The following is a 21,963-nucleotide window of genomic DNA, read 5'->3' as shown; positions in this document are numbered from 1 at the left end:
AGCAGGCGATAACGCCAGAAACAAGAGAAATATAGCTACAGCAGCGAATACTAGACATATATGGCGATAGTAGTGAATACTAGACAAATATGGCAATAGTAGCAGATACTAGAGAAACATTTTGATAGTAGCAGATGCAAGAAAGATATTTCATTAGTAGCTGATGATAAAACGATGTAGCGATAGTAGCAGAAACTTAAAGAGCTCGGTATCCAAGTCCTACGTGCTTAATAGTATAGGTAAGAAGTACATAAAAGGCTACCATTTGCATCCTGTTGCAACGCTTGGACCTCGCGCAGTCGCTGGGGTGCCGTCCAGAGTGACTGTTGGTCCGTTGGTGAAGTTTATGGTATGCTGTTTAAAGCCAGGTTAGCACCATTACAAACCAACGATATAGATTAGCTAAGTACAAGCTTCACAGTCAAAATGATGTGCCTACCAATCTCGAGACGCTGTAGAGCGTCAGGATATTATTGAGATCAAAACCACCGTCATAATTATGTAGCAGCCGCTCCTTAAAGGCGCGCACCGTGACGTGGGGATAATCCCACGAGGAATCATGGCATCATCAAACAAACATACTCAAATCACAACATCATGAAGGGGAAGGGAGGCTAGAAAGGAAAAGTGATGCTTTCAAACAGCCGCCTCCATGCACAATGTAAAAAGTCTTGAGCCCATCGTGTCTCCCACAAAATGGCACTGGGTCAAGAGTAGTTGGGGTGGCTGGGCCGACGCTCTGCATATAACTCAAGTATTTTGGGCAAATTGAAAGCAGGATATTCTCTTCTGGGTGGTTTGAAGCCAAAGGCGGGTTGGAGGACACAAAGGAATAGGTGACAAACGACACAGAATGGAGGGAAAATTGATTGGACAACGAGAAACAAACAAAACAGATAAGTTGAGTCCCGAATAAACTCACAGGGGAGGAAACGTCCAGGGGAAACTAATTGCACTGGCCTTTGAAAATGACAGCAATGATAAAAGGTTGCCACAAATACATCGATTGTCCTATCCCTTTTACTAGTTCCGCATTTTGACATAATGGGGGCTCCATGCAGTCTCCAGTTCCCATATGACTTTTATAACAACTCATTTAGATCGCCGACATCCGTTGCTCCTTGCTTGTCTTTCACATTGTTTTTTGGGAAACTATATGCTCTAAGTTTCTACTCCAGTCACTTTAAAATGATGTCCGACCCTTCATTTAACTTTTTGTTGATGCTGAAGTCAAATCTCGAGAACAAGCAAGTCTGCCCCTAAGCGTTGTTGAACATATCACGACGCGTGCTGGGAAGAAGCCCGTCGGTATGACTGCGTCTCAGATGAACAATCTAGATTCAATGCTACTGAAAAAGAGCCTTGAGTAATAAACTCTACTAGTTTATGCATATCATTTAATATTCGGCGCTACAAGGCGGTAGCAATAGTAGCAGAAAATTTATCTGTCATCATATCTCTACTACCGGCAATGGAGAAAAGTAGATCAATCAAGGCTATTCGTAAAACAGAATCATTTTATATGTGTGGTCACAACATATTCTCGGAGTACAGAGAGACCCTCAATAGTCCGTGTATGCCGCCGATTCATTGAATCCGATTTGCCTCTGCCGATTGCGCGTGCGGGGATGTGGAGAGATGGGCAGATGTTTGGCAGAAACGGCTTATGGCGTCATTTGCGCTTGTGCTGACTCGGCTTAAAGGATACTTCAACCTTCATTTGAATCTCCGTATCTTCATATGTACATACATTGGTGAAATATAAGTGTTTGTTTCTTCTTCCTCTGAAAGCTAATTTATATCGAGTATACTCACTTTTGCGACAGATAGCCGGGTTCTTATATAGACTCAAGACCGCATTTCGTCATGTCATTCACATCCATCCCAATCCTCGACCTGGATCTCTCCAGAGATCCGGCCACCAAGCCCGAGTTCCTCAACCAACTCCGCGATGCACTCATGGAAGTTGGCTTCTTGTATCTGAAAAATGTAGGCATTTCACAGGAGTTGTGGGACGAAGTCATCAGACAAGGCAAAGGCTTCTTCGACATTCCACAGGAAGAAAAGTAGGTTTCACCCTCACGTGGCAACAGTTGAGTCGAGTTGACTTACTAAACTCCAACTCAAATGATACAGACTAAAGATTGAAATGAAGAATGCGCCTTCATTTCTGGGCTACTCTCAGCTCTCTGCGGAAATCACCGCCGGAGCCATAGATCACAGGGAACAGATTGACCTCTCAACTGAGCATGTCCTCCCCGGCCCCGATGCGCCGCGGTTTTACAACCTGCTCGGTCCCAATCAGTGGCCCTCAGAAGAAAGCGCGCCGGGATTTCGAAGCACTTACACCGAATACATGCGCCAAATGGGCGAAATCACCATCTACTTCACCTCGCTGATTGCCGAGGCGATTCAACTACCAAAGAACGCTTTTGAGAAGTATTTTGAGGCGGATCCTCAACACAAGCTCAAGATTGTCAAGTACCCGGACTTGGCTGAGCTGGGACTTCCAGAGGGCACGCAAGGGCAAGGCGTAGGCCCGCACAAGGACAGCATGTTGACCAGCTACTTGCTTCAGGCCACAAACCACCGAGGTCTGCAGGTCCAAAACGTCCAGGGCAAATGGATCGACTGTCCTCCCATCGACAGAACGCTTGTGGTGGCTATTGGACAGGGTATGGAGGCGTTGACTCAGGGAGTCTGTGTGTCAACAACGCATCGTGTCTTGTCCCCCGCCGCAGGGACCGGTGCGCGGTTTAGCATCCCCTTCTTCCAAGGTGTAAAGTTGGATGCGACGTTTGAGGAGCTGGAGACGGTTGGAATCGGCAAAGTCCCCGAGGAAGTTAAAGAACAGCGTCAACAGATCGTAGAGAGAAATGGCGGTCGCATCGACGATGTCGAGTTTACGTTCCGAAAAGGATCCGTGGCTACCACAATGGGAGAGGCAACTCTGCGTAACAGGGTCAAGAGCCATCAGGATGTTGGAGAACGCTGGTACCCGGATATCCTAAAGTCAATCCTCGAGGAACAAGCACAGGCTGCGCAGAAGCAGCAGGCCCGCAATTTGCCCAAGCCAGCGGCAGAAGTGACTCCCACAGCCGTGGAGGCGCACTAAAGATCCGTGGGCTTGAATCCTCTTACAAGCGAGGCGTCTTGACTTCTGTTGGAAGGGTATGGGAAAGGACCAATGTAGGAATATACAGACCAATGAACACGCAGAAACAAAGGGAAAATGGCCATGATGACAAGAAACGCCACAGAAGTGGCCTGTGCTATGCTATGTCTCATTGTGTTTTGTGAACCAAAGACTCCCTATCAGCGCTATAATGCTTCGCTTCCAGACCAAACTCCCTTCGCCTTGCCAGCAGCCTGGCAAACACCCATTTTTCTATACGGTCAGAATGAATCATTCTCCATTTATGAGCTGGCGACGAAAGTCGGGAAACACTCGGGCAAGCCCTTGCTGTGCTTATTCTGGGCGTGTTCCAGAAGTCTAGATGGAGTCGTGATTCGTTAGCCATGGCCCAATCTGGATATATCATGTGAGGGAGGAATATCGTACGCGGGAGCCTTTGTAGTCTTCAAGAATGTCGACTTGCAGATCTGGCACTGGATGTCCATAGCCTGGGCGTTCTATGCGGGTGGTCAGCGGTAGTCGGGGCTAGGTGGCTGGACGGGCCATCAAGGTGTAGAACGCACCACTTTGAGCTGCGATTTGGCAACCTTTCCGCCCTTCTCGTTGTTGCGATCACGCTTCTGCTGTGCCTTGGCGCCCTAAACATTCATCATGCAGGTCAGAAGCCGCCGGAGTGATGCAACGGAAGAGGCCCGTGGAGTAGCGGGAATATGTCTTACGTTGCCCATTGTGACGGATGTGGGATGAAACTGTTGTAGAGCGGGGGAGCAAGCCGAAGCTATTAGTCAGACAGGGATGATTGATTGATTGTTATTAGGCGAAGTTGCGTTGGGCGGAACTGTTTGCTCTGATGCACTGAAAAGCAAATTATCGTGAGATGCGGTGTCTCAAAGTTGAGGAACATTTGGAGCCAAGAAGCCGATAAGACGATGCGATAAGCCTGGAAAATTTGCAACTGTACTCCGTACCAATAGGGTGGTCAGGTGAGCCGCCGGAATTCCGAGTGAGCGGAATGGCGGGCGGCGTCCGCTGACAGGGCGCCATTAGGGGAGAAGTGTGCTGAGCGTGCAGCTTTTAGTGGTCTGGAACTGCTGACGGGAAAGCGCCACAGGAGGGAGCTGCGCCACTCCCGACTTCACTTACACCCGGCATTCATGGCTTACACGAGCACCAACGGACTTCAGAAGAAGCTGCAATGGTTCGTTACATGTACTGAGTGCCCTGCATTAATTTGTCTCTCGCTTCTCGTAGGGAGGCTTCACAATCAATTGACTTGACAGAAGCTTTCCTCCTTTTTGAATGATTCCAGGTGGGCTGGTGAGAAACAATAGCCAAGAATTAATCACCTACCCGATTGGGCCAACGGGGCTATATCGGGAGTCCGGAGCGGCTTATATCACGTACCAGGATGTGGGAGAGAATGCCATTGTCCTATCACTAGTATTAGGAAGAGTTGATGGAGCACGCCATTAAGGCAAGTACCGGTTGTAAGAGACAAAGCAGCTGTAAGCAAATTACTAACTTTTAAACTTGTCGCAACAATCCTGGTTGATTCCTCGTAGGATCGCTGCCGCTGCTAACCCCAGACTCATTCGCTACGCAGAGCCGGCAGAAATAAGCTTAGAATGATACTTCATCCTGACTGCGGCCCATGTCACCTCTCGCCATTCGCAGCCATTCTCGGATAGGCAGTTGCGCTGGAAAGGGCCGGCATCACCGCACCTAGACGGCCGGCGTTGCTTGGCAGAGCTCCGACCCTCTCATGTTCATGTTCTAGACGATCTCATGATGCTGTACGTAGCTCAATGGGCGCCGATGCTAAGGTGTGGTGCGTGGAGGTGCATTAGTGACTGACCATGTACCTTAGCTACTAAAATATCCTGGTCTGTATCGAGTGCGACTTCATAAGGTTATGTAACTCTATTCTTATTCTTACTTGCCTGGTGCGAGGTCTCGACGCGGCAGATTCCGGGCATTTCCCACCAATGAATGATATAGGCTACATAGGCTACTCAATGCTCGTTTGCAACTGCTCACGTTTATTTCTTGGCATTTCGTATTGAGGTAGCTCGTCTCCCCACCCTGTGATTTGTTCAACTGTGTGTTGGCTAGCATGGTTTGTCTTGTATGTTACTGTATGTTATTCGTGTGCCGTTTTGGCAATACGATGGGTGGTCTGTCTTCTATACGTGAACTGTCACCTAATTAATGAATAATCTTGTCTATAAAATTCGATGATTATATATGTAGGTAGGCAGTTACTCAAGTAGGCGAGGTAGGCGACTAATCCGACCGCATTATACCGGGGGTGGTACTATGTGTTTATCTACCTACCTCAATGGATCGTTGCATCGATTGATTCAGGCTCCCATTATGCAAGGGGATTGCTCTTTGACAGGGGCCACTAATCTTTCCAAGGTGAATTTCGACCTTAAAATGTACTTGACGACAAGGGGGAGAGTCTGGCAGCTGCTAGTCCTGGATCTTTGCCAAGGCGTTTAGTAGAGTATGAGGACAACACAATTTTGACTGAGAGTACTATCAGCTTTAGACTTGCCTTTTGCTGTTCTTTCGTCTATGCTCAATGTTATATCGGTGGGGTGAATGCAATCCACCCCGCAGCCTGCCCAGTCACAATTAGACATGGCTGCCTCGACCTCTGATGTCCCCGATATTCCACCATCCCCTCCGGAGTAATTCACGCCACGCCAAGTGATGCCTCTTTGGACAATAAAGCTGACAATTGGGCTAGATCCGGGCCGAATGGTAGTCGAATCTGATGCGGAGTTGTGGGCTGACCGGCAGATTCTTAACGAGACTACGATGGATGCATGCATGAACAGTATGTGAGGGGTGTTAAAGACGACAGGACTCGAATTCAGCAGGGGTCTTATACTCGGAGGCGGTGATTGAAATATAAAGAGGCGGATATTCCTCCGTCGTGGGTGCTGTCCTGACGATCGTCCTTCATCCAGCATCTGTTGATCATTGACCGGCATCATGTTGAAGCTCACGGCGCTCGTTGCGCTCTTGCTGGGCGCGGCGTCTGCTACGCCGACTCCTAGCCCTCCTGCCAGCGATGAGGGCATCACCAAGCGTGCCACCAGCTTCTATTACCCCAACATGGACCATGTCAATGCGCCCAGGGGTTTCGCTCCTGACCTGGATGGCGACTTCAACTACCCCATCTATCAGACTGTCAACGCAGGAGATGGAAATGCTCTCCAGAATGCTATCACCACTGATGGAAAGGGTGGCTCTCGTCACCCACAGTGGTTTGCTTCACAGCCACGAGTATGACTTTGATGTAAATCCTTGTACAGACGGGTATCTAACGTTAGTGTCCAGGTTGTTTACATTCCCCCGGGAACATATACCATCTCTAAGACACTGAGATTTAACACTGATACCATTTTAATGGGTGACCCAACTAATCCTCCCATTATTAAGGCTGCTGCCGGTTTCTCAGGCGATCAGACTCTTATCAGTGCTCAAGACCCCTCCACCAACGAGAAGGGAGAGCTTTCTTTCGCCGTAGCTATTAAGAACGTGGTATTGGACACTACGGCTATACCAGGTGGAAATTCATTTACTGCCCTATGGTGGGGTGTTGCTCAAGCTGCGCATCTGCAGAATGTACGCATTACTATGAGTTCCTCCTCGGGTGGAAACGGCCATACCGGCATCCGGATGGGTCGCGGCTCAACACTCGGCCTCGCCGACGTTCGCGTTGAACGCGGCCAGAACGGTATTTGGATTGATGGACATCAACAAGCCAGCTTCCACAGTATTTACTTTTTTCAAAATACAGTCGCTATGCTCATCAGCGGTGGTAATACCTTCAGCATTTTCTCGTCGACCTTTGACACCTGTGGAACCGGCATTTCAAACACTGGCGGCTCACCCTGGATCGCCCTGATTGATGCAAAGTCAATCAATTCCGGTGTTACTTTTACAACTACTCAGTTCCCTTCATTTATGATTGAGAATCTGACAAAAGATAATGGCACACCTGTCGTTGTTGCCCGAGGCTCAACTTTGGTTGGCGCTTCTAGCCATATCAACACTTACTCTTTCGGCAACACCGTGGGCAGAAACCCTACTTATGGCGATGTTACGTCTAGTAACACGAGACCTGGTGCTCTTGCCCCTGGTGGCCGTTACCCTTATGTGGCTCCCCCTACTTATGGAGATCTGCCCATCTCGAGCTTCCTCAACGTCAAGGACCCAGCTCAGAATGGAGGGAGATCCGTGAAGGGAGATAACACATTGGATGAGTCAGGCGTCCTGAATGCCATTCTAGAACTTGCAGCAAGCCAGAATAAGGTTGCTTATTTTCCCTTTGGCAAGTACCGGGTGGATTCCACTCTTTTTATCCCTAAGGGTTCCCGTATCGTGGGTGAGGCTTGGGCCACCATCACCGGCAACGGCAACTTTTTCAAGAACGAAAACAGCCCACAACCCGTTGTCTCAGTTGGCCGTGCAGGCGATGTCGGAATTGCACAGCTGCAGGACCTAAGAATCAGCGTTAACGATGTGTTGCCTGGTGCTATTTTGCTTCAGTTCAATATGGCTGGCAACAACCCTGGTGATGTTGCTATTTGGAACTCTTTGGTCACCGTTGGTGGCACACGAGGTGCTTCAGCCTTGGCTAATGCTTGTACCAACAATAGCAATGAATGTAAGGGTGCTTTCATTGGTATCCACGTTGCGAAGGGATCATCTCCTTACATTCAAAACGTTTGGAACTGGGTTGCGGATCACATCGCTGAGAACTTCAGCGGTGGCACCTCGATCGCTGGTAAAGGTGGGATACTCATTCAGAGTCAACGCGCTACATGGCTTTATGCGGTAGGAAGTGAGCATTGGTGGTTGTATCAACTCAATTTTCACAATGCTGCCAACGTTGTTGTGTCTCTGCTCCAGGCGGAGACCAACTACCACCAAGGCGCCAACACGCAGCAGATTCCTCCCGCTCCTTGGGTTGCAAATATTGGTACTTGGGGCGATCCTGATTTCGCTTGGTGCAACGGTGGCGATAAAAGATGCCGAATGGGCCCTGCAAACTTCATCAACGGAGGTTCCAACATCTACACATATGCCTCCGCGGCATGGGCTTTCTTCAGCGGCCCTGGCCAGGGCTGCGCTCAATTCGAATGTCAACGTAAGCTCTGATATCTCTTTCATTTCTTAGAATATGACTAACATTGAATAACAGAAACCATGCACTGGATTGCCAGCACCCCAAGCAACCTTCAGGCTTTTGGACTCTGCTCCAAGGATTCCGTCAACACACTGCGTCTGGGCGACGGCACATTTATCAACACCCAGAATGGATACACTGGCGGTTGGACTCCCGGCGGTGGTGATGTTGGCCGTTACACCACATAATTGATGCTTCGAATGAGCTCAGAGTCTTGAGCTAGAACGAAGTGTATCAATGGCCATATATAACGCGCTATGGAGATGGCTGCGCAAAAAAGCCCTCAATTTGTACATATTTATTTAACTGTCAATATGAATATATGCACATAAAGCTTCCCAAGTTGTCAAAGAGACAAGACATAGAATCTCCTCTTAACTCAGCCAACGACGGTATCGCTTCTCACCTGGAACTGTAACAGGCCACCTAACTACATGACTACTGTAACTCAATCTTTTGATAGTTTTCAATCTTGTTTAGCTTGAGGTGAAACTACTTTCTTCCGAATTTTCTATAATGGGTCCTCTTTTGAAGTGCGTACTTACCACCACAAGCCCAAGCAAGAATGATCATTTTGTTGTGAATTTTGAGTCTCTGCATGAAGAGAATACAGTGGTCGGAGCGGTAAACACGGTCGCAAGTTTAGAGTTATTATTCTATATGGAATGATGGATACATATGGTACAGCCATACACATGGAGAGGGATCCAGAGGGACCATATATTGAATGATGGTAATAAGTGGAGGCTCTAGAGAGCTGTTACATTTTGAGTCTTGGTTCTCATCATTCATGTTCTCTCACGGCACTGTGTTTGACTTTACCTTCGTGACGATTATCTCTTGCTACCTTCCTAACAATATTTACATCTCTCCACACTGGGCAATGGTGACGTCCATGTTGGGCACATCCTTTCCTCGATAGCCAGTCTTTGTTGCCTCCATCTTTGACACCACATCCATCCCAGCAACAACCTTTCCAAAGACAACATGCTTGCCATCTAAGAAGGGGGTGGGAACAGTGGTGATGAAGAACTGAGAACCGTTGGTGTTGGGTCCGGCATTCTAGAAACATCAGGCAAATTTAGCGATCGATAAGTCACAAGAAATGGAGGGGCAACGAGGGATTCTTTGACATACCGCCATTGACAGCAGACCGGGCTGTTCGTGCTTCAGGTTAAAGTTCTCGTCGTCAAATGATTTGTAACCCCAGATACAGGTAGATCCCGTTCCATCGCCCTTTAAGAAATCTCCACCCTGGCACATGAAGTTTGGAATCTAGAGACATAGATGAGCTTTGGGCTTAGGAAGTAGGCTTGTATAGAGAAAAACTTACAATTCTGTGAAATTTGGAACCCTTGTATCCTTGCGGGCGACCGCCAGCGTCCTTGGATTCTCCAGTGCAAAACTGTCGAAAGTTCTCGGCAGTTTTTGGGACTACATCCTTGAAGAGCTCAAATGTGATGCGGCCGAGGGGTTCGCCTGCGTGAGAGTTAGAGTTAGCGACGTGACGAGATATGAGATTAGAGTTGTCGGAGGCAGTTGTGATGTGGATTGAGAGCTTATGCCGTGTGAGGAACAACACGTTGAGCACTTGGTTTGATATAGCAAACAGTGGTGCTTCATGCTTGAACAGACTCGGTCGCCAGATTCTCCCCCAGCAGCATTTCGACTTACCTCCCAGAGTTATGTCAAAAAAGACCCTGATTTAGTCTCAATTAGTCTTGCGTATTCCTAAGTGAGCATTGATGGATGTACAAGCATCATTTGGGCGATAGATGCGGAGCGATGAGAACTTGAAAGAACGTACAGAGGGTTGCCTGACTCTGGCAGTTGTGTGGGCGCCATGGCGTATAGCGTGTCTGAATGAGGCCTGACTCAATCTAGAGTTGATTGGAATTGAACAGCGACAACAATTCTTCGCGTTAGATGTTTTCTTCTCGCTGTTTGTACGTGATGAGAGCTTCCCGTCCGTGATTGAATTGAGTGGAAGAAGGAATCTCATATCCAACTGGGCGCACTGTGAGAAAAGCGGTGACTAAGCCACTTTTTACTGAGACATCGCGATCAAACTGTAAAGCTCAGAATGCGATTTACACCTCGAAGGCGTCAATGATATTGCGCAATGCAGAAATATTGTAATTAAAAAACAAGATGCCAATTTTGCTCTCAATGTTATCTTTATTTACAATTTTTTATCTTTCGGCAGCGGAATGTACACATCAACTTGAGCTGTAATATCCGCACTGTACGGGGCTCCTTTGTTCATGATGTCCTCATCGCCGTGACGTTCCTCTAAATCTCAGGAATAACAGCCTCCTCTGCAGAAACTCCGGCCTTCCACCTAAACGTTGATGCAACGTGCTCATCCAATGGCCCGGCCTGTCCACTTTTGCGGTAAAAGTTCTCGCGATAAGTGCCCTGTGGAACGGCATAATCGTCCCAGAAGAGACCGCGCTTCTTGAGCTCTGGGAGCAGAAGCTCAATGATGTCCTTGAATGACTGAGGGAAGAGAGTGTAGGCCTGCATGTTACCAGTTAGTAAGCTATCAATTATAAAGAGAGCATGAAATGATTTGATGAAGGAGGTACTGACAAAGTTAAAGCCATCAATATCGGCCTCTTGAACCCAAGTCTCAAGACCGTCGGCCACCTGCTCTGGAGTTCCTACCAATACGGGGCCGTTGCCGCCGATGCTCACATGCTCGGCAATGGTGTGCTTGGTCCATTTAGCAGTGCCTGGGGAAAATCTGGCGTAGCCTTGAACGGTAGATCTGTCATGGAATGTTAGGATCGGGGCTAGTTGCAACACAGAAGAGACAGGGGAGCTCACTTCACAGCATTGCTCTCAACCTCCCGCAGTTCTTCCTCGTCACCATATTGGCTGAGGTCAATGCCAGTCCAGCCGCCGAACAGAGCAAGGGCTCCCTCGAGCGAGGCATATTGCCTGTAATCTGCCAGCTTGGCCTGGGCTTCCTCTTCCGTCCTGCCGAGGACAGGGCAAACAAGAGCAAGGACCTTGATGTTGCTAGGATCACGGCCAAACTGTGTCTTAGCCAGTTCTCTAATCTCCGCGATGCTTTTGGCGCACACTTGCGGGGCGTGTGCAGAGACGAAAATAGCCTCGGCGTGCTGTGCAGCAAAGATCTTGCCAGCCTTGGAGGTACCGGCCTGCAGCAGCAGGGGGGTTCTTTGGGGGCTAGGCGAACAGATGTGAGGGCCAGGGACTGTGAAGAACTTGCCATTGTGGTCGATCTTACGGACTCGATCAGGATGCGTATAAACGCCCGAAGAACGATCGAGCTGAACAGCATCATCTCGCCACGACGACTCAAAAAGCTTATACATCACTTTGATGTATTCCTCTGCTTGGGCATATCGGTCATCATGCTACGAATGAGTCAGCACATAACGAAATGGCAGCCCTGCATTAGCTATTGCAACATTACTGACCTGGGGTTGCTGAGCTAGGCCCATGTTCTTGGCTGCAGAGTCCAAGTAGCTGGTGACGATCTACATCTACCGTTAGCATATACTCGACCCCCTTGTTGGCTGCATTGCATAAGCCAGATCTTCCCGACTTACGTTCCATCCGATCCTGTCGAGGTTGTCAGCGATACATCCAACATCGGGATGAAGTCACAAGCTTAGCCTTACCGTCCCTTACTGAGATGGTCGAGAGTGGAAAGTCTTCGAGCCAGATGGTAAGGCTGTTCATATGTCGTAGAGACAGTGACTCCGAAACCAATGCTCTTGGTCACTGCAGCCATGGCCGAGATGACAGCCAGGGGCTCGTGTACTGGCCATTGAGCACCGGAGACAACGGCCGGATCCAGGGAGCCGGAATAGACATCATAGCCACCTACACACCAACATCAGGTTAGAATGTCTATGATAATCCCAGTCTCTTGCCCCGAGATTGGGCCTCGACTATAGCCGGGTTACCTTACCCAGAACATCAGCAATAAAGATGCCGTGGAACTTGGCCTCTTCGAGCAGCTTAGCCAACTCAGTCCAGTGCTCAATCTCATTGAAGCGCGAAGACTGGTCATCGGGATGGCGCCAGAGTCCAGGAGACTGGTGGCCACTGCCTGCATCCCACCAATTGCGACAGTCAGTACTATCTCTTTTTGCTCTGCAAAGTTAGCAAGGATAATTATTGGACGCACACATCTCTACAAAGGCATTGAGCACTAAGCTCTTTTTCCCGGTTTGCGAACCCATGGCTGCCCAAAAAATGATGTTATGTCCTCAAGACGATGATGTGCTTGTTTGCTATTCGAGGGGGAGGCACTTCCTGAAGCAGCTCGCACGTATGTAATCTCATAGAGATTTTGCTGATACTGCCGATACGGCACATATATTCTACATAGCTCTCCGGGAGCACATGTCCGATGTTCGGTGCTATGCGAGCGGTCGTCATGGCCGTACAAGACTCAACAGCTTTGCTACGATGGTGCAATTCAAGTGAGACAATCACGCAAGACGGCCCTCTCCACTTCAGACGATGATCTCAAATGGTTGCCATTCTGGGTAAATACGGCAGATTCAATCGGATGTGTCCTATCAGACTTGAGGTCCTGAAATAGCTTCCCCCAGATTACCCTTTCTGGCGATGCGCGAGACAAGCTCCGTGTTGCTGAAATCACGTCAGCGCGGGTGGGGATACCGCCATTGAGCAATCAATCTTCAAAACAGCCAAACAGCCACGATTTTGAAAGATGCACGCTAAAGTTACCCACTGTCTTACAGGCATCTACTTTATAGATTAAAGAAAGTTATCTAAACTGGTGGAGTGCGTATATTTTGCTAGAATGGGATATGGTACGGATACGGAGGTCAAGTAGCGGCGGCGAATAAGACTGCTTTCACATGCGGACTCTGACAGTTCATGCAGCTTCGGCCAATCCCGCAGCATGCAGCCCGCCAGTATATCCATGAGCTAGACGAATTTCTGTTATTTCCAAATTAAAGTCGGTAGCTTAATGCCTCTCGGAATCCCGGTGGGTTGGAGTGGGATTGCTCATGCACACGATGCCATACGACGTAACGGACATCCAGACCTCCTCTCTCTAATGAGACTTCCTAATACGGTAAAATGTCGAGAAAGATAATTTGTCAATATGGCATCATATTGTAAGTTCTTTGTTCCTACATCGGGGCTTGGCTTCATCACGTCTTCCTGGACCTGGGGCCGACTAACTGCAGGTTCTCACAATCAAAATGTAGAGCAAATGATGTTAATATCAGACACTAGTGGACTGTAGCTAGAGTAGTAGAATATAGCGATAGTAGTAGATACTCAAGGAACATAGCAATAGTAGCAGAAGGTAGTGGCAGTAGAAGATACTCAATAAACCGAGCATCTACTGAGCTAAGTAGTAGGTCCCTGCAGCTAAACGTTCTCCTCTGCATCCTTTTCCAATATTTCAACTCTACGGGGTCGCTAAAGCGCTGAATAACCACTCCGTTTTTAAACACGAAAAACTTTTGGTATTAATTGATATGATGGTATCGTAACTCCAGATGTAATCTATCCCTTCATAAGCCATCGGCAGATTCCGCAACAGCTTCACGACTCGTGGGCTTTCGTCTGAGTAAAAGTCTCCTCAGCCAAGACTGCGGGAGATTCGTTTGATCCGCCTGATTCTCGATCCCACTGCCCGTCCTTGTTGCCGCCAATGCGTCTCACTACTAGCCAAGCTGGGGCAATGGCAATGGCCCATAAGATAAAGTTCATGTAAATTCCACCGACCTGAGCAAAAACCGTCAAAGAAGTAAGACCATAGCTGACAGCTTGCCAAGCAGATTCAGTGCCACGTAGCAGAGCGGCATATCGAATAACCTGGCCTTGGTCCTTGGCGATGTGGGTAACGATAAAGTAACTAGAAAAGGTGTCAGTCATGTCTTGCCGAAGAAGTCATAGAGGAAATTAAGCTTACAGGAAGAGGTAGTTGATCTGGAACCCGAAAGTGAGGAAGATGTAAACGCCAAAACCGGATCCGAATTCAGAATCTTCCCAGTCATATGTCGGGAGAGTGCGTCGATATCGCGTGGAGATCACTGTGGCCCAAAGCCACCATGCGCCTTGAGTGATGACGATGAACCAGAAAGTGTACTTTGTGCGTGCCTTCAACGACACCCGCTGTTGATCGAGCCACCACTACGTTGAGACATGTTAGTCGGGGATTCAAACTCAATTTCACTTGTTTCAACATACCCCAGTGAGATTGCCAATGATGATGGCGACAACACCACCCAAGAATGAGCCAAGAGCTCGAGCTCTGACAGAGAACCACACTGAAATAAATAGTTAGTAAATGACTAGAATACGAGATGCCATAATGAGACTTACGAGAGAGGTAGGTGAAGTATACGGCCTCTGAAAACACGGCCTGCCCAATCCAAAGCACGATCAAGAGAAACTGAGGATTCACAAAGGCTTTTGCAGTTGCCTTGATCTCATACCAGGGGCTCTCTGTGATGGACAGCTGGACCTTCTTGCCATCCTGGCGCTGGACGTGCTGAGGCCTGTTGAGCAGCAGAGCAACCAGAGCGCCAGCCGCTTGAATTGCGATAAAGACAAGATAGACAGCGTAAGAAACCTTTCCGGCTTCGTTTCTGCTACTGTTTAAGCCCAGATTGACGGCACCACCGATGATCTGGCCCATGACGCGAAAGGTTAACCAGAAACCCAGAGCCTTTCCACGATTCCATGGCTCTGGGTAGGCAATGGCAATAGCTGCTTCAACTGCCCAAAATACACCGGCTGAGATCCCACAGAGTGCTGCTCCCAGAATTACGAGCCAAGTAATGCCGAATCTGTTGTTGGTGTAGAGGCCAGCTGCGTAGGGAGCATATCCCATTCTGGAGAAACGTTTAGCATACGGCAACAGACAACAACAGAATATCAAGTATAAACCTACGTTCCAAATGCGAGAGCGCCTTTAACTCCAATATAACGAACCAGGACACTTGAGAAATAGCACGACACGACCATAAGACAGAATGTCAAGGCGTTGGCCGCGTTCACAAGCTGAGGACTCTGACTTCCACCAGCTCCAAGTGAATTCATGGCTCCCCAGATGCCCGGCGCTGCTAAATTGCAGAGTCCCAGAATTAACATGTTATACGCCGTGGACCTGTACCATTTCACCTTTACTCTTTGCTCCTTAGGCAAAGGGGCGGCGTCTAAGGCAACAGCATCAGACGCGAAAGTGTCTTCCTTGTCCGACATCTTGACCACGAGTAACCTCTTTTAGAGGAGCAATGAGAGAAACCGATGTATGAAGACCAATGAGATAAAGTATTCTCTCTTTTAGGAAATAATGAGAGAAACAGCGGTATCGAGACGAAGTAAAACAACGTAGCACAAGCCGCGTAACAAGAGGCTATTCAAGGCCGGGCATCTTCCTCAATATCAACCATTCCCCCAATCACACAATTATTCAACACCGCCGGATTTTACTCGACTGCCGAACCTCTTCAGTCCCATATGCTGACTGATTGCGACATCGGGTCTGCCACTACCGATGGACTGGACCCTTAGTTGCGGCTTGCGAAACGCATGCTTGCCAGCACGTCATCGCGGAGGGGCATCAGATAGCAATCATTCATTCACTCTCTACACAAGATCTACGAAAAAACCGATGGCGCACTTAGACGAGGTTCCACGTGTGAAGCATTACGCTATTGCTTAGCTGAGAAGGGGATCTATCACTGAATCTAGGCATCTTCGATGGAGTTGCTACCGAGATAGGCGCTGAGACAAGGGGGCTTGGCCACTCCCAGAGTAAGCGTCGGTTAAAAGCTACAAAAGAATTTAGATCTTGAATATTGTGGATTTTATTAAAAAAGACTTTGAAATAACTTTGACATCTGATTTTTCCCAATCTGAGGTCCGTAGGCTACGGTATGACCCACCAGTCTTCGTGAACGCGTCGTAAATCAGGCTCGCCGGCAGTGAGATACGGAGTGATGTCCGACTGTGGATCGGCCTCGACCCGAGTGCTTCCATTTCCGAAATACCATGCAAACCGGTTGCCCGAGTCGGAGAGGTACTCGTATTCCCAATCTTCCCACCGTGGATCCTTTTGGACAACGGTCAAGTGCGTGGCGCTGCCGGGCCACAGGCCGTGGATTCGGCCTCCTGGGATGCCGCCATTGTACCATGAGCTGCAGTTCTCAGAGAGCACTGTAGTCTCGAAGAAGGCGTCGTTGTAGGCTACAAAGTCATCGGTGGCCTTTCTGGATGGTGTGATGCTCTTGATGCCTTCACGACTCACTTTGCGAAGGATCTTTGCGAAAAAGGTAATCTGGTTCTCGACGTTGTGCGGCACAGTGCCTGATCTTCCCGAGGCGCTGGGGCCGTGAATGAAGAGCAGATTCGGGAAACCTGGTGAGGCAACTCCCATGTAAGCGTATGGGAAGCCGTATCTGCCTCCATGGCTCCAGTCGTAGCTTAAATCGGATCCTCCTGAGCGGATGGGGAAAGGAGGTGCCATGTCAGAGTTGGCTCCTGTAGCACAGAAGATGGCGTCGACATCGCGTATCTGCCCATCTACTGTCTCGATGCCCGTCTCAGTGAATCTCTTGATATGTGTCTGAATATACTCGACATTGGGCTGTGAGAGGGCCTCAAAGTACCCCGGCCCGGGTGTAAGTCGACGGCAGTGAGGAGAAAAGTCGGGAATGATCTTTTCAAACAACTCCGGCTTGCTTGCTAGTCGCGTCTTAGCAAGCTGTGTGAAAGTCTCCTTTGCTTTGTCATTGATCTCAGAGCCCTTCAACCAGCCCTGGAAGCCTCTGAAATATGTCTGCTCCATCTCCTTTCGGTACTTGAGATACACTTCCGGGTCTTTGAACGACTCACGGAGCTCCTTGGGGATGACTTTGGGCTCAATAGACGTCTCATGGCCGGCAAAGGAGGCTGCTACCCAGGTATTATTTCTGGCGTAGTGATCTAGCTGCTTGACTCGCTTCTGGATGTTGGCAACGAGCTGGATACCGCTGGCTCCGTTGCCGATGACGGCGACTTTCTTGCCGGTGACATCAAATGTCGGATCCCAGTTGGAGGTGTGTCGTAAGAGACCTTTGAAATCATTGATACCAGGATAGTTGGGAAGTTTCCAGGCGTTGAATCTTCCAATCGCCGTGAGGACAAAATCCGCCCTTTCAACTCGCGACGTCTCTGACTTTAGATCGTGGACATTGATGAGCCACTGAGAGGTAGCTGGATCCCAGTCCAGCGCGTCAACTCTCTGAGAGAGTTTCAAGAACTTGTACAAGTCATATTTCCGCGATAATCCTTTCCAGTACTCGAGGATCTCGGGACCTTGGGCGAACTCTTCAGTCCACTGTGTGTTTGGCTCAAATGTCGATTGATAGACATGAGCTGGCACATCGCACCTTACACCAGGATAAATGTTCTCAAACCATGTTCCAGCCTTGTTATCAATCGTTAACTGTAAATCTTGTCATGGCGATGTGTTGTTGTGGTGTTGACTTACAACATCCGCATTCTTCTCATAGATGGTGAGTTTAATCCCCGGAACTTTCTTAGGCAATAATATGCCGGCCAAAATCCCTGCTAACCCAGCTCCGATGACAACTACAGTCAGTTCTCTTGGTTCATCGATGAAGCGATTCAAAATATTGATTTTTGGGACTTCATATGGCTTGGGGATGGCTGCTGAGGCCGGAGATGTCGAGCTAGCAGCTGCGCCAGGCTTGGGGGAAGCCCGCGCAGTAGCCGGGGGAGTTGGCAGATCAACAGTCGCCATGCCGTAAAAAGATTTCTTTTTCTTTTCTCTTCTTTGTTCTTTTAGTAACACCCTCTTGTAAGCCTTTTTGAAATTAGGCGTTTAGGAGGATAATAGTCCGATCAAGGCGAAGAGATAGTTCAGCTGAAAGTGACGCGGGCGCTGCTGACCTTTTGGTGCTATCTCCTAGCTTGCGTGTAAGTCAAGCATCAAGGAACGGAAAACAAAGAGATCTAGCAGCTAATTAACCATGCATGGCGCTCGCATCATCCTTAACTTCATCCATTTTCCCATCCATTTTGTACTTTGGCAATCCCAATAGCCGATGTTGTGACCTGCAGTCGAGTGGGCTCGCAAACGCCGCCGGGCCATGAGCAAGGTTGGTGAGCAATCACGCAATCCTGGCCCAAAACAGGCCCCTCGCCAAAGTGACACCCTCGTTACAGTAGCTTGGCAGGCCATCTGGGCTTTCCCGCGCTGACGAGCCTCCGAAAGCGGCTTTATCGGGAGCTGTTCCCATCGTTCACTGGAGATAATGCCGAATGACTGCTTATGCATCTCGTTAGTCAAATCTGGAGCGACTGGGGTTGGATTTGAGATGCAGCCGGGGAGGCGCGGAGAGCCGTGGGATTCGGCACCGATGCTACAGTATACGATTTTGTTTTGATAAGCAACTTTTTATTCCCCTTCTTTTCTTTTTTTTCTCTTCTCCTAAATCATATCATCGTCTCTGGTGTTATTTCCATCTAAAATTCCATCATGGCGGGAGAGCCCGTAAAAGCACAAAGCGTCCTGCTTCTTCACGGACCACGACAGGCTTATCAAGTTTCCGAATATGAGATACCTGAGTTGGTAGAGGTGGACGAGACACTTATCAGAACACACACGATAGGGTTGAACCCGATCGACTGGAAATCACCGTATGACAAGGCCCATTTCATTTGTTTGCGCAGAGATCACTAACACGTGCCATCGTATTATAGAGATTTTAACTTTGGCATCGCAACATTGCCTTATATCGCCGGCCGAGAACTCGCCGGCCGGATCGTAACAACTCCCCGGAGAGACTCTCGTCTAAAAGAAGGCGACAGAGTACGAAATTCCTAAGTCAAAAGAAACGAATACAAAGTCTCAAGCAAGCGCATTCTAACAAGCCATCTACACAGGTATTAGCCATATCAACCGACTACCGCGACCTCCGCAAAGCTGCTTACCAAGAATACGTCGTCTCCTCAGATTACAATGTCGCAAGGATACCTCCGTCCATCTCATTCCAGCAGGCTGCCGGTTTGGGTGTCGCCTTTTCTGCTGCTGCGATAACACTAGGAATATGCATGGGAGTTGACTTTTCATCTATACTCGACGGTCCAGACCTGCTTCAGCTCATGCGCTCTGTTCCGCCAGAAAGCATACCAGAAGATGTAAGAACGGAGTGCTTGCATGGTATCAGTGATGCCGAAAGGGCTGTTCCAGGAGACTGGGTGGCTGTCTGGGGAGGTATGTAAACAACTACTAGAGTATCCGTCCTCAGTTATATGTAACTTATCACCCTATAGGATCATCCACATCAGCCAACATCACCGTCCAGCTGGCACGCCTAGCAGGCCTCAAAGTCATCACCATCGTCGACACAGCCAAGCACGGCCTCCGCATCTCCGGCTGCTCCGCGCAAAGACCAGACCTCCTCATCGACAGCCACGACACCAACCGAGCAGTCGAAATCATCAACTCCAGCGTCGGCACCCAGCTTCGCTTCGCGCTCGACACACGCGGACGTGAGTCAGCCACAATCCTGCTCGATGCCCTCACACGCCAAAAGAAGCTCGCCGATGCGCCTCCTTCGCCTCCAGACACGCCCCGAGAGTCCAAGAGCCAGACATCCCATCTTGTGGGACTGACAGGGCTGCCGAAGGAGGCAGCTCCAGAAGGGATTGCCTACCATACCGTCCCGATCAAGATCTTCCATTCAGTTCCTTCAGTTGGCGAAGCACTCGTCTTGTGGCTGGAACGGTTGTTGGAGCAGGGCCTCATTAAGCCGCCTCCCATATTAGGCGTAGAGAGCGGATTCGACGGCGTCAACAAAGGATTAGATAGGATGAGGGCGGGTGAAATTAGTGGAGGAAGATTAGTTGTTGATTTATTACCGTAGTTTAGATAATATCACAGAATGGTAGAAGGTATGGTTAATGTACATACAATGAGGAGGCTACATACCCGTCAGCCTCTTTGACATAGAATAACGACGTTGGATCACTTTTGCTCTCTTCACTTTCTCAATCTCTTTGACCTTCTCAAAGATGCGCTATCGTCCGCCAAATCCTTCTTCACGACTTTCTCGACTGATTTCTTCTCCTTCTTCTCCTTCTCTTCACCGGAAGCCGTCTTTCTTTTCTTCACTGATGACGAGGTGGACACTGACTCCTTGACTGGTGCCTTAGCCTTAACTGCAGGAACTGCCTTTGAATCTTTCGTCGTCTCCTGCTTTTTCATCAAAACGTACGCCACCTTCTCAATATCCATCGCCGACACGCCGAGTCTCTTCGCCAAAGCCTCCGCTTCGGTACGCAAGGCCAGATACTCTTTAGGGTTGTACTTGATGGGTGCCTTCTTTCCCTCGCAGCACAGCCAGTAGAAGGCCTCGTCGGAGAAGAATATGACCCTCTCGGGATCGTGGACGGAAAGGAGAAGCGAGGCCGTAGCGGGGCCGACGCCCTTGAGCTCTGAGAGGAGTCTGACACCGCTGCCAATGTCTTTGGAAGACGAGTAGAATTTGATGGCGAACTGGATTGTTTGAGAGGCTGAGGGAGGGTTGGAGGAGACGAGAGACATGAGTGTTGGGCGGAATTTGCCATGTCGTCTATGATGAGAGGGATTTTATTTCAGTTTCGTACGCATACAATGTAATTTTGAATGTGAGATGTAAAGTGAACGGCAGGCTATATCGAGCGAGTGAAGATTCATGTATATCGGTGTGTGTAATCGAGCGTGAATACAGATCGTGATGGAAGACAGTGGGAACAACGAAACCACATGCAAACTTACAGCTTCCATTCTACCAGCAATTTGACATCATCAAGGCCCATCTCGCGCTTGGGATTCTTCAGGTTAAACGTGTCCACCGCATCTACATAGCGGTACAGATCCAGCTCAGATAGCGTCTTTTGTCCATTTTTGGCTATTGTGCACGCATGTTATTTGCTCCGATTAGTTCAATGGTCCCTTCCAATTCAACACCAACCAAGTACATCAGACGCGTGGCTGAATATGCCCGTTCTTAACATGACTAAAGATGAAATGCTCACGTACCAGGAATCGCCTCAATGAGGCCTGGGTATTGGCTTAGACAAGACGCGAACTGTTCCTTTGTGATTTCGCTGTGGGGTACTACACTTGAAGAACTCATTCTTTTACCAGTGAAATCCCGCAACGCGTCAAAAATAGATTTCTGGAGAGTGGATATTAGGTAATGCCTTGAAGATGGACAGCGAGGCTTCGGATTTCGGGGTGCGAGGTTCCTGGTGAGACGCGATGTTGACTGAAGCATTCGAGCTGAAGCTGAGCTGATCGTGCTAGTATGTTGGAAAGCGGATTAGATTGGGTGCTTATTAGCAGCTCCCTAGGATCGACGTCCGCCGAGCTAGGGAAATAGCGGGGATGTCTTCAAACAAGGACAAAATTAGCTGCTGATGATGGTCAACTTTTTGATATAGACGATGCTTATAGAGTAGACGAATACAGTGATCTGATAAAAAAGTAAAAAGAGGGTTACACTATGTAGAAGGTAGTTTCTTTTAACCGTATAATGTATATTCTCTCCGTAAAAAAAATGTTATTACTAGTCATAATAATGCCCTCACAATGACTCGC

The 21,963-nt window shown here is 48.8% G+C and overlaps 9 protein-coding genes across 9 annotated transcripts; 3 read left to right on the top strand and 6 right to left on the bottom strand.

Annotated features, from left to right (window-relative positions):
- The first annotated feature begins 1,729 nt into the window (after positions 1 to 1,729).
- Positions 1,730 to 3,238, top strand: V8C40DRAFT_230333 (isopenicillin N synthase family dioxygenase). The gene is made up of 3 exons (XM_083212684.1): positions 1,730 to 1,767; positions 1,827 to 2,066; positions 2,137 to 3,238. Exons 2-3 carry the CDS (start codon positions 1,867 to 1,869, stop codon positions 3,113 to 3,115), a joined length of 1,179 nt encoding a protein of 392 aa, XP_083079256.1. The 5' UTR covers positions 1,730 to 1,767; positions 1,827 to 1,866; the 3' UTR covers positions 3,116 to 3,238.
- On the bottom strand, positions 3,153 to 4,041 carry V8C40DRAFT_230331 (At2g23090 like protein). Its single transcript, XM_083212683.1, has 4 exons — positions 3,856 to 4,041; positions 3,700 to 3,774; positions 3,563 to 3,633; positions 3,153 to 3,493 (listed from the first exon to the last, which is right to left on the bottom strand). The coding sequence occupies exons 1-4, from the start codon at positions 3,862 to 3,864 to the stop codon at positions 3,418 to 3,420; spliced, it is 231 nt and encodes a 76-aa protein (XP_083079255.1). The 5' UTR covers positions 3,865 to 4,041; the 3' UTR covers positions 3,153 to 3,417.
- Positions 4,042 to 6,083: 2,042 nt separating this feature from the next.
- On the top strand, positions 6,084 to 8,664 carry V8C40DRAFT_230323 (glycoside hydrolase family 55 protein). The gene is made up of 3 exons (XM_083212682.1): positions 6,084 to 6,430; positions 6,485 to 8,300; positions 8,355 to 8,664. Exons 1-3 carry the CDS (start codon positions 6,137 to 6,139, stop codon positions 8,525 to 8,527), a joined length of 2,283 nt encoding a protein of 760 aa, XP_083079254.1. The 5' UTR covers positions 6,084 to 6,136; the 3' UTR covers positions 8,528 to 8,664.
- A 312-nt stretch (positions 8,665 to 8,976) lies between these two features.
- Positions 8,977 to 10,311, bottom strand: V8C40DRAFT_230321 (cyclophilin-like domain-containing protein). The gene is made up of 5 exons (XM_083212681.1): positions 10,147 to 10,311; positions 10,014 to 10,039; positions 9,673 to 9,818; positions 9,477 to 9,614; positions 8,977 to 9,401 (listed from the first exon to the last, which is right to left on the bottom strand). The coding sequence occupies exons 1-5, from the start codon at positions 10,182 to 10,184 to the stop codon at positions 9,201 to 9,203; spliced, it is 549 nt and encodes a 182-aa protein (XP_083079253.1). The 5' UTR covers positions 10,185 to 10,311; the 3' UTR covers positions 8,977 to 9,200.
- A 320-nt stretch (positions 10,312 to 10,631) lies between these two features.
- Positions 10,632 to 13,173, bottom strand: V8C40DRAFT_279386 (luciferase-like domain-containing protein; the record flags this gene model as incomplete). The annotated part of the gene is made up of 8 exons (XM_083221224.1): positions 12,505 to 13,173; positions 12,286 to 12,426; positions 11,993 to 12,197; positions 11,921 to 11,933; positions 11,789 to 11,848; positions 11,169 to 11,725; positions 10,932 to 11,109; positions 10,632 to 10,859 (listed from the first exon to the last, which is right to left on the bottom strand). Exons 1-8 carry the CDS (start codon positions 12,557 to 12,559, stop codon positions 10,632 to 10,634), a joined length of 1,437 nt encoding a protein of 478 aa, XP_083079252.1. The 5' UTR covers positions 12,560 to 13,173.
- Positions 13,174 to 13,907: 734 nt separating this feature from the next.
- V8C40DRAFT_260573 (major facilitator superfamily domain-containing protein) lies at positions 13,908 to 15,572 on the bottom strand (the record flags this gene model as incomplete). The annotated part of the gene is made up of 5 exons (XM_083219158.1): positions 13,908 to 14,220; positions 14,278 to 14,498; positions 14,556 to 14,635; positions 14,691 to 15,202; positions 15,262 to 15,572. The coding sequence occupies 5 exons, from the start codon at positions 15,570 to 15,572 to the stop codon at positions 13,908 to 13,910; spliced, it is 1,437 nt and encodes a 478-aa protein (XP_083079251.1).
- A 670-nt stretch (positions 15,573 to 16,242) lies between these two features.
- V8C40DRAFT_279380 (flavin-containing monooxygenase) lies at positions 16,243 to 18,226 on the bottom strand (the record flags this gene model as incomplete). The annotated part of the gene is made up of 2 exons (XM_083221223.1): positions 17,845 to 18,226; positions 16,243 to 17,781 (listed from the first exon to the last, which is right to left on the bottom strand). The coding sequence occupies exons 1-2, from the start codon at positions 18,115 to 18,117 to the stop codon at positions 16,243 to 16,245; spliced, it is 1,812 nt and encodes a 603-aa protein (XP_083079250.1). The 5' UTR covers positions 18,118 to 18,226.
- A 534-nt stretch (positions 18,227 to 18,760) lies between these two features.
- Positions 18,761 to 20,349, top strand: V8C40DRAFT_230310 (zinc-binding alcohol dehydrogenase family protein). The gene is made up of 4 exons (XM_083212680.1): positions 18,761 to 19,016; positions 19,080 to 19,188; positions 19,263 to 19,593; positions 19,653 to 20,349. The coding sequence occupies exons 1-4, from the start codon at positions 18,856 to 18,858 to the stop codon at positions 20,243 to 20,245; spliced, it is 1,194 nt and encodes a 397-aa protein (XP_083079249.1). The 5' UTR covers positions 18,761 to 18,855; the 3' UTR covers positions 20,246 to 20,349.
- A 12-nt stretch (positions 20,350 to 20,361) lies between these two features.
- V8C40DRAFT_260570 (uncharacterized protein) lies at positions 20,362 to 21,499 on the bottom strand (the record flags this gene model as incomplete). Its single annotated transcript, XM_083219157.1, has 3 exons — positions 20,362 to 20,953; positions 21,139 to 21,271; positions 21,403 to 21,499. 3 exons carry the CDS (start codon positions 21,497 to 21,499, stop codon positions 20,362 to 20,364), a joined length of 822 nt encoding a protein of 273 aa, XP_083079248.1.
- Between the last annotated feature and the right edge of the window lie 464 nt (positions 21,500 to 21,963).

The sequence above is a fragment of the Trichoderma camerunense genome, assembly GCF_050948025.1.
Source record: "Trichoderma camerunense strain CBS 138272 chromosome Unknown V8C40scaffold_1, whole genome shotgun sequence".
In the NCBI taxonomy this organism is placed as follows: Eukaryota; Fungi; Ascomycota; class Sordariomycetes; order Hypocreales; family Hypocreaceae; genus Trichoderma; species Trichoderma camerunense.
Note: the sequence above shows the minus strand (reverse complement) of the source record. Positions and strands in the feature narration are given on the sequence as shown.

Excerpts from the sequence above, each read along its gene's own strand:
- V8C40DRAFT_230333 (XM_083212684.1), top strand. The coding sequence starts at position 1,867 with ATGTCATTCACATCCATCCCAATCCTCGACCTGGATCTCTCCAGAGAT. Across the intron at positions 2,067-2,136 it reads GACATTCCACAGGAAGAAAA|ACTAAAGATTGAAATGAAGA; the intron begins GTAGGTTTCACC and ends CAAATGATACAG.
- V8C40DRAFT_230331 (XM_083212683.1), bottom strand. Across the intron at positions 3,634-3,699 it reads CCAAATCGCAGCTCAAAGTG|AACGCCCAGGCTATGGACAT; the intron begins GTGCGTTCTACA and ends CCACCCGCATAG. Across the intron at positions 3,494-3,562 it reads AAGACTACAAAGGCTCCCGC|ACTTCTGGAACACGCCCAGA; the intron begins GTACGATATTCC and ends GACTCCATCTAG.
- V8C40DRAFT_230323 (XM_083212682.1), top strand. The coding sequence starts at position 6,137 with ATGTTGAAGCTCACGGCGCTCGTTGCGCTCTTGCTGGGCGCGGCGTCT. Across the intron at positions 6,431-6,484 it reads GGTTTGCTTCACAGCCACGA|GTTGTTTACATTCCCCCGGG; the intron begins GTATGACTTTGA and ends GTTAGTGTCCAG. Across the intron at positions 8,301-8,354 it reads CGCTCAATTCGAATGTCAAC|AAACCATGCACTGGATTGCC; the intron begins GTAAGCTCTGAT and ends ATTGAATAACAG.
- V8C40DRAFT_230321 (XM_083212681.1), bottom strand. The coding sequence starts at position 10,184 with ATGGCGCCCACACAACTGCCAGAGTCAGGCAACCCTCT. Across the intron at positions 10,040-10,146 it reads CCAGAGTCAGGCAACCCTCT|GGTCTTTTTTGACATAACTC; the intron begins GTACGTTCTTTC and ends AGACTAAATCAG. Across the intron at positions 9,615-9,672 it reads GTTCCAAATTTCACAGAATT|ATTCCAAACTTCATGTGCCA; the intron begins GTAAGTTTTTCT and ends CTATGTCTCTAG.
- V8C40DRAFT_230310 (XM_083212680.1), top strand. The coding sequence starts at position 18,856 with ATGGCGGGAGAGCCCGTAAAAGCACAAAGCGTCCTGCTTCTTCACGGA. Across the intron at positions 19,017-19,079 it reads CCGATCGACTGGAAATCACC|AGATTTTAACTTTGGCATCG; the intron begins GTATGACAAGGC and ends ATCGTATTATAG. Across the intron at positions 19,594-19,652 it reads CTGGGTGGCTGTCTGGGGAG|GATCATCCACATCAGCCAAC; the intron begins GTATGTAAACAA and ends ATCACCCTATAG.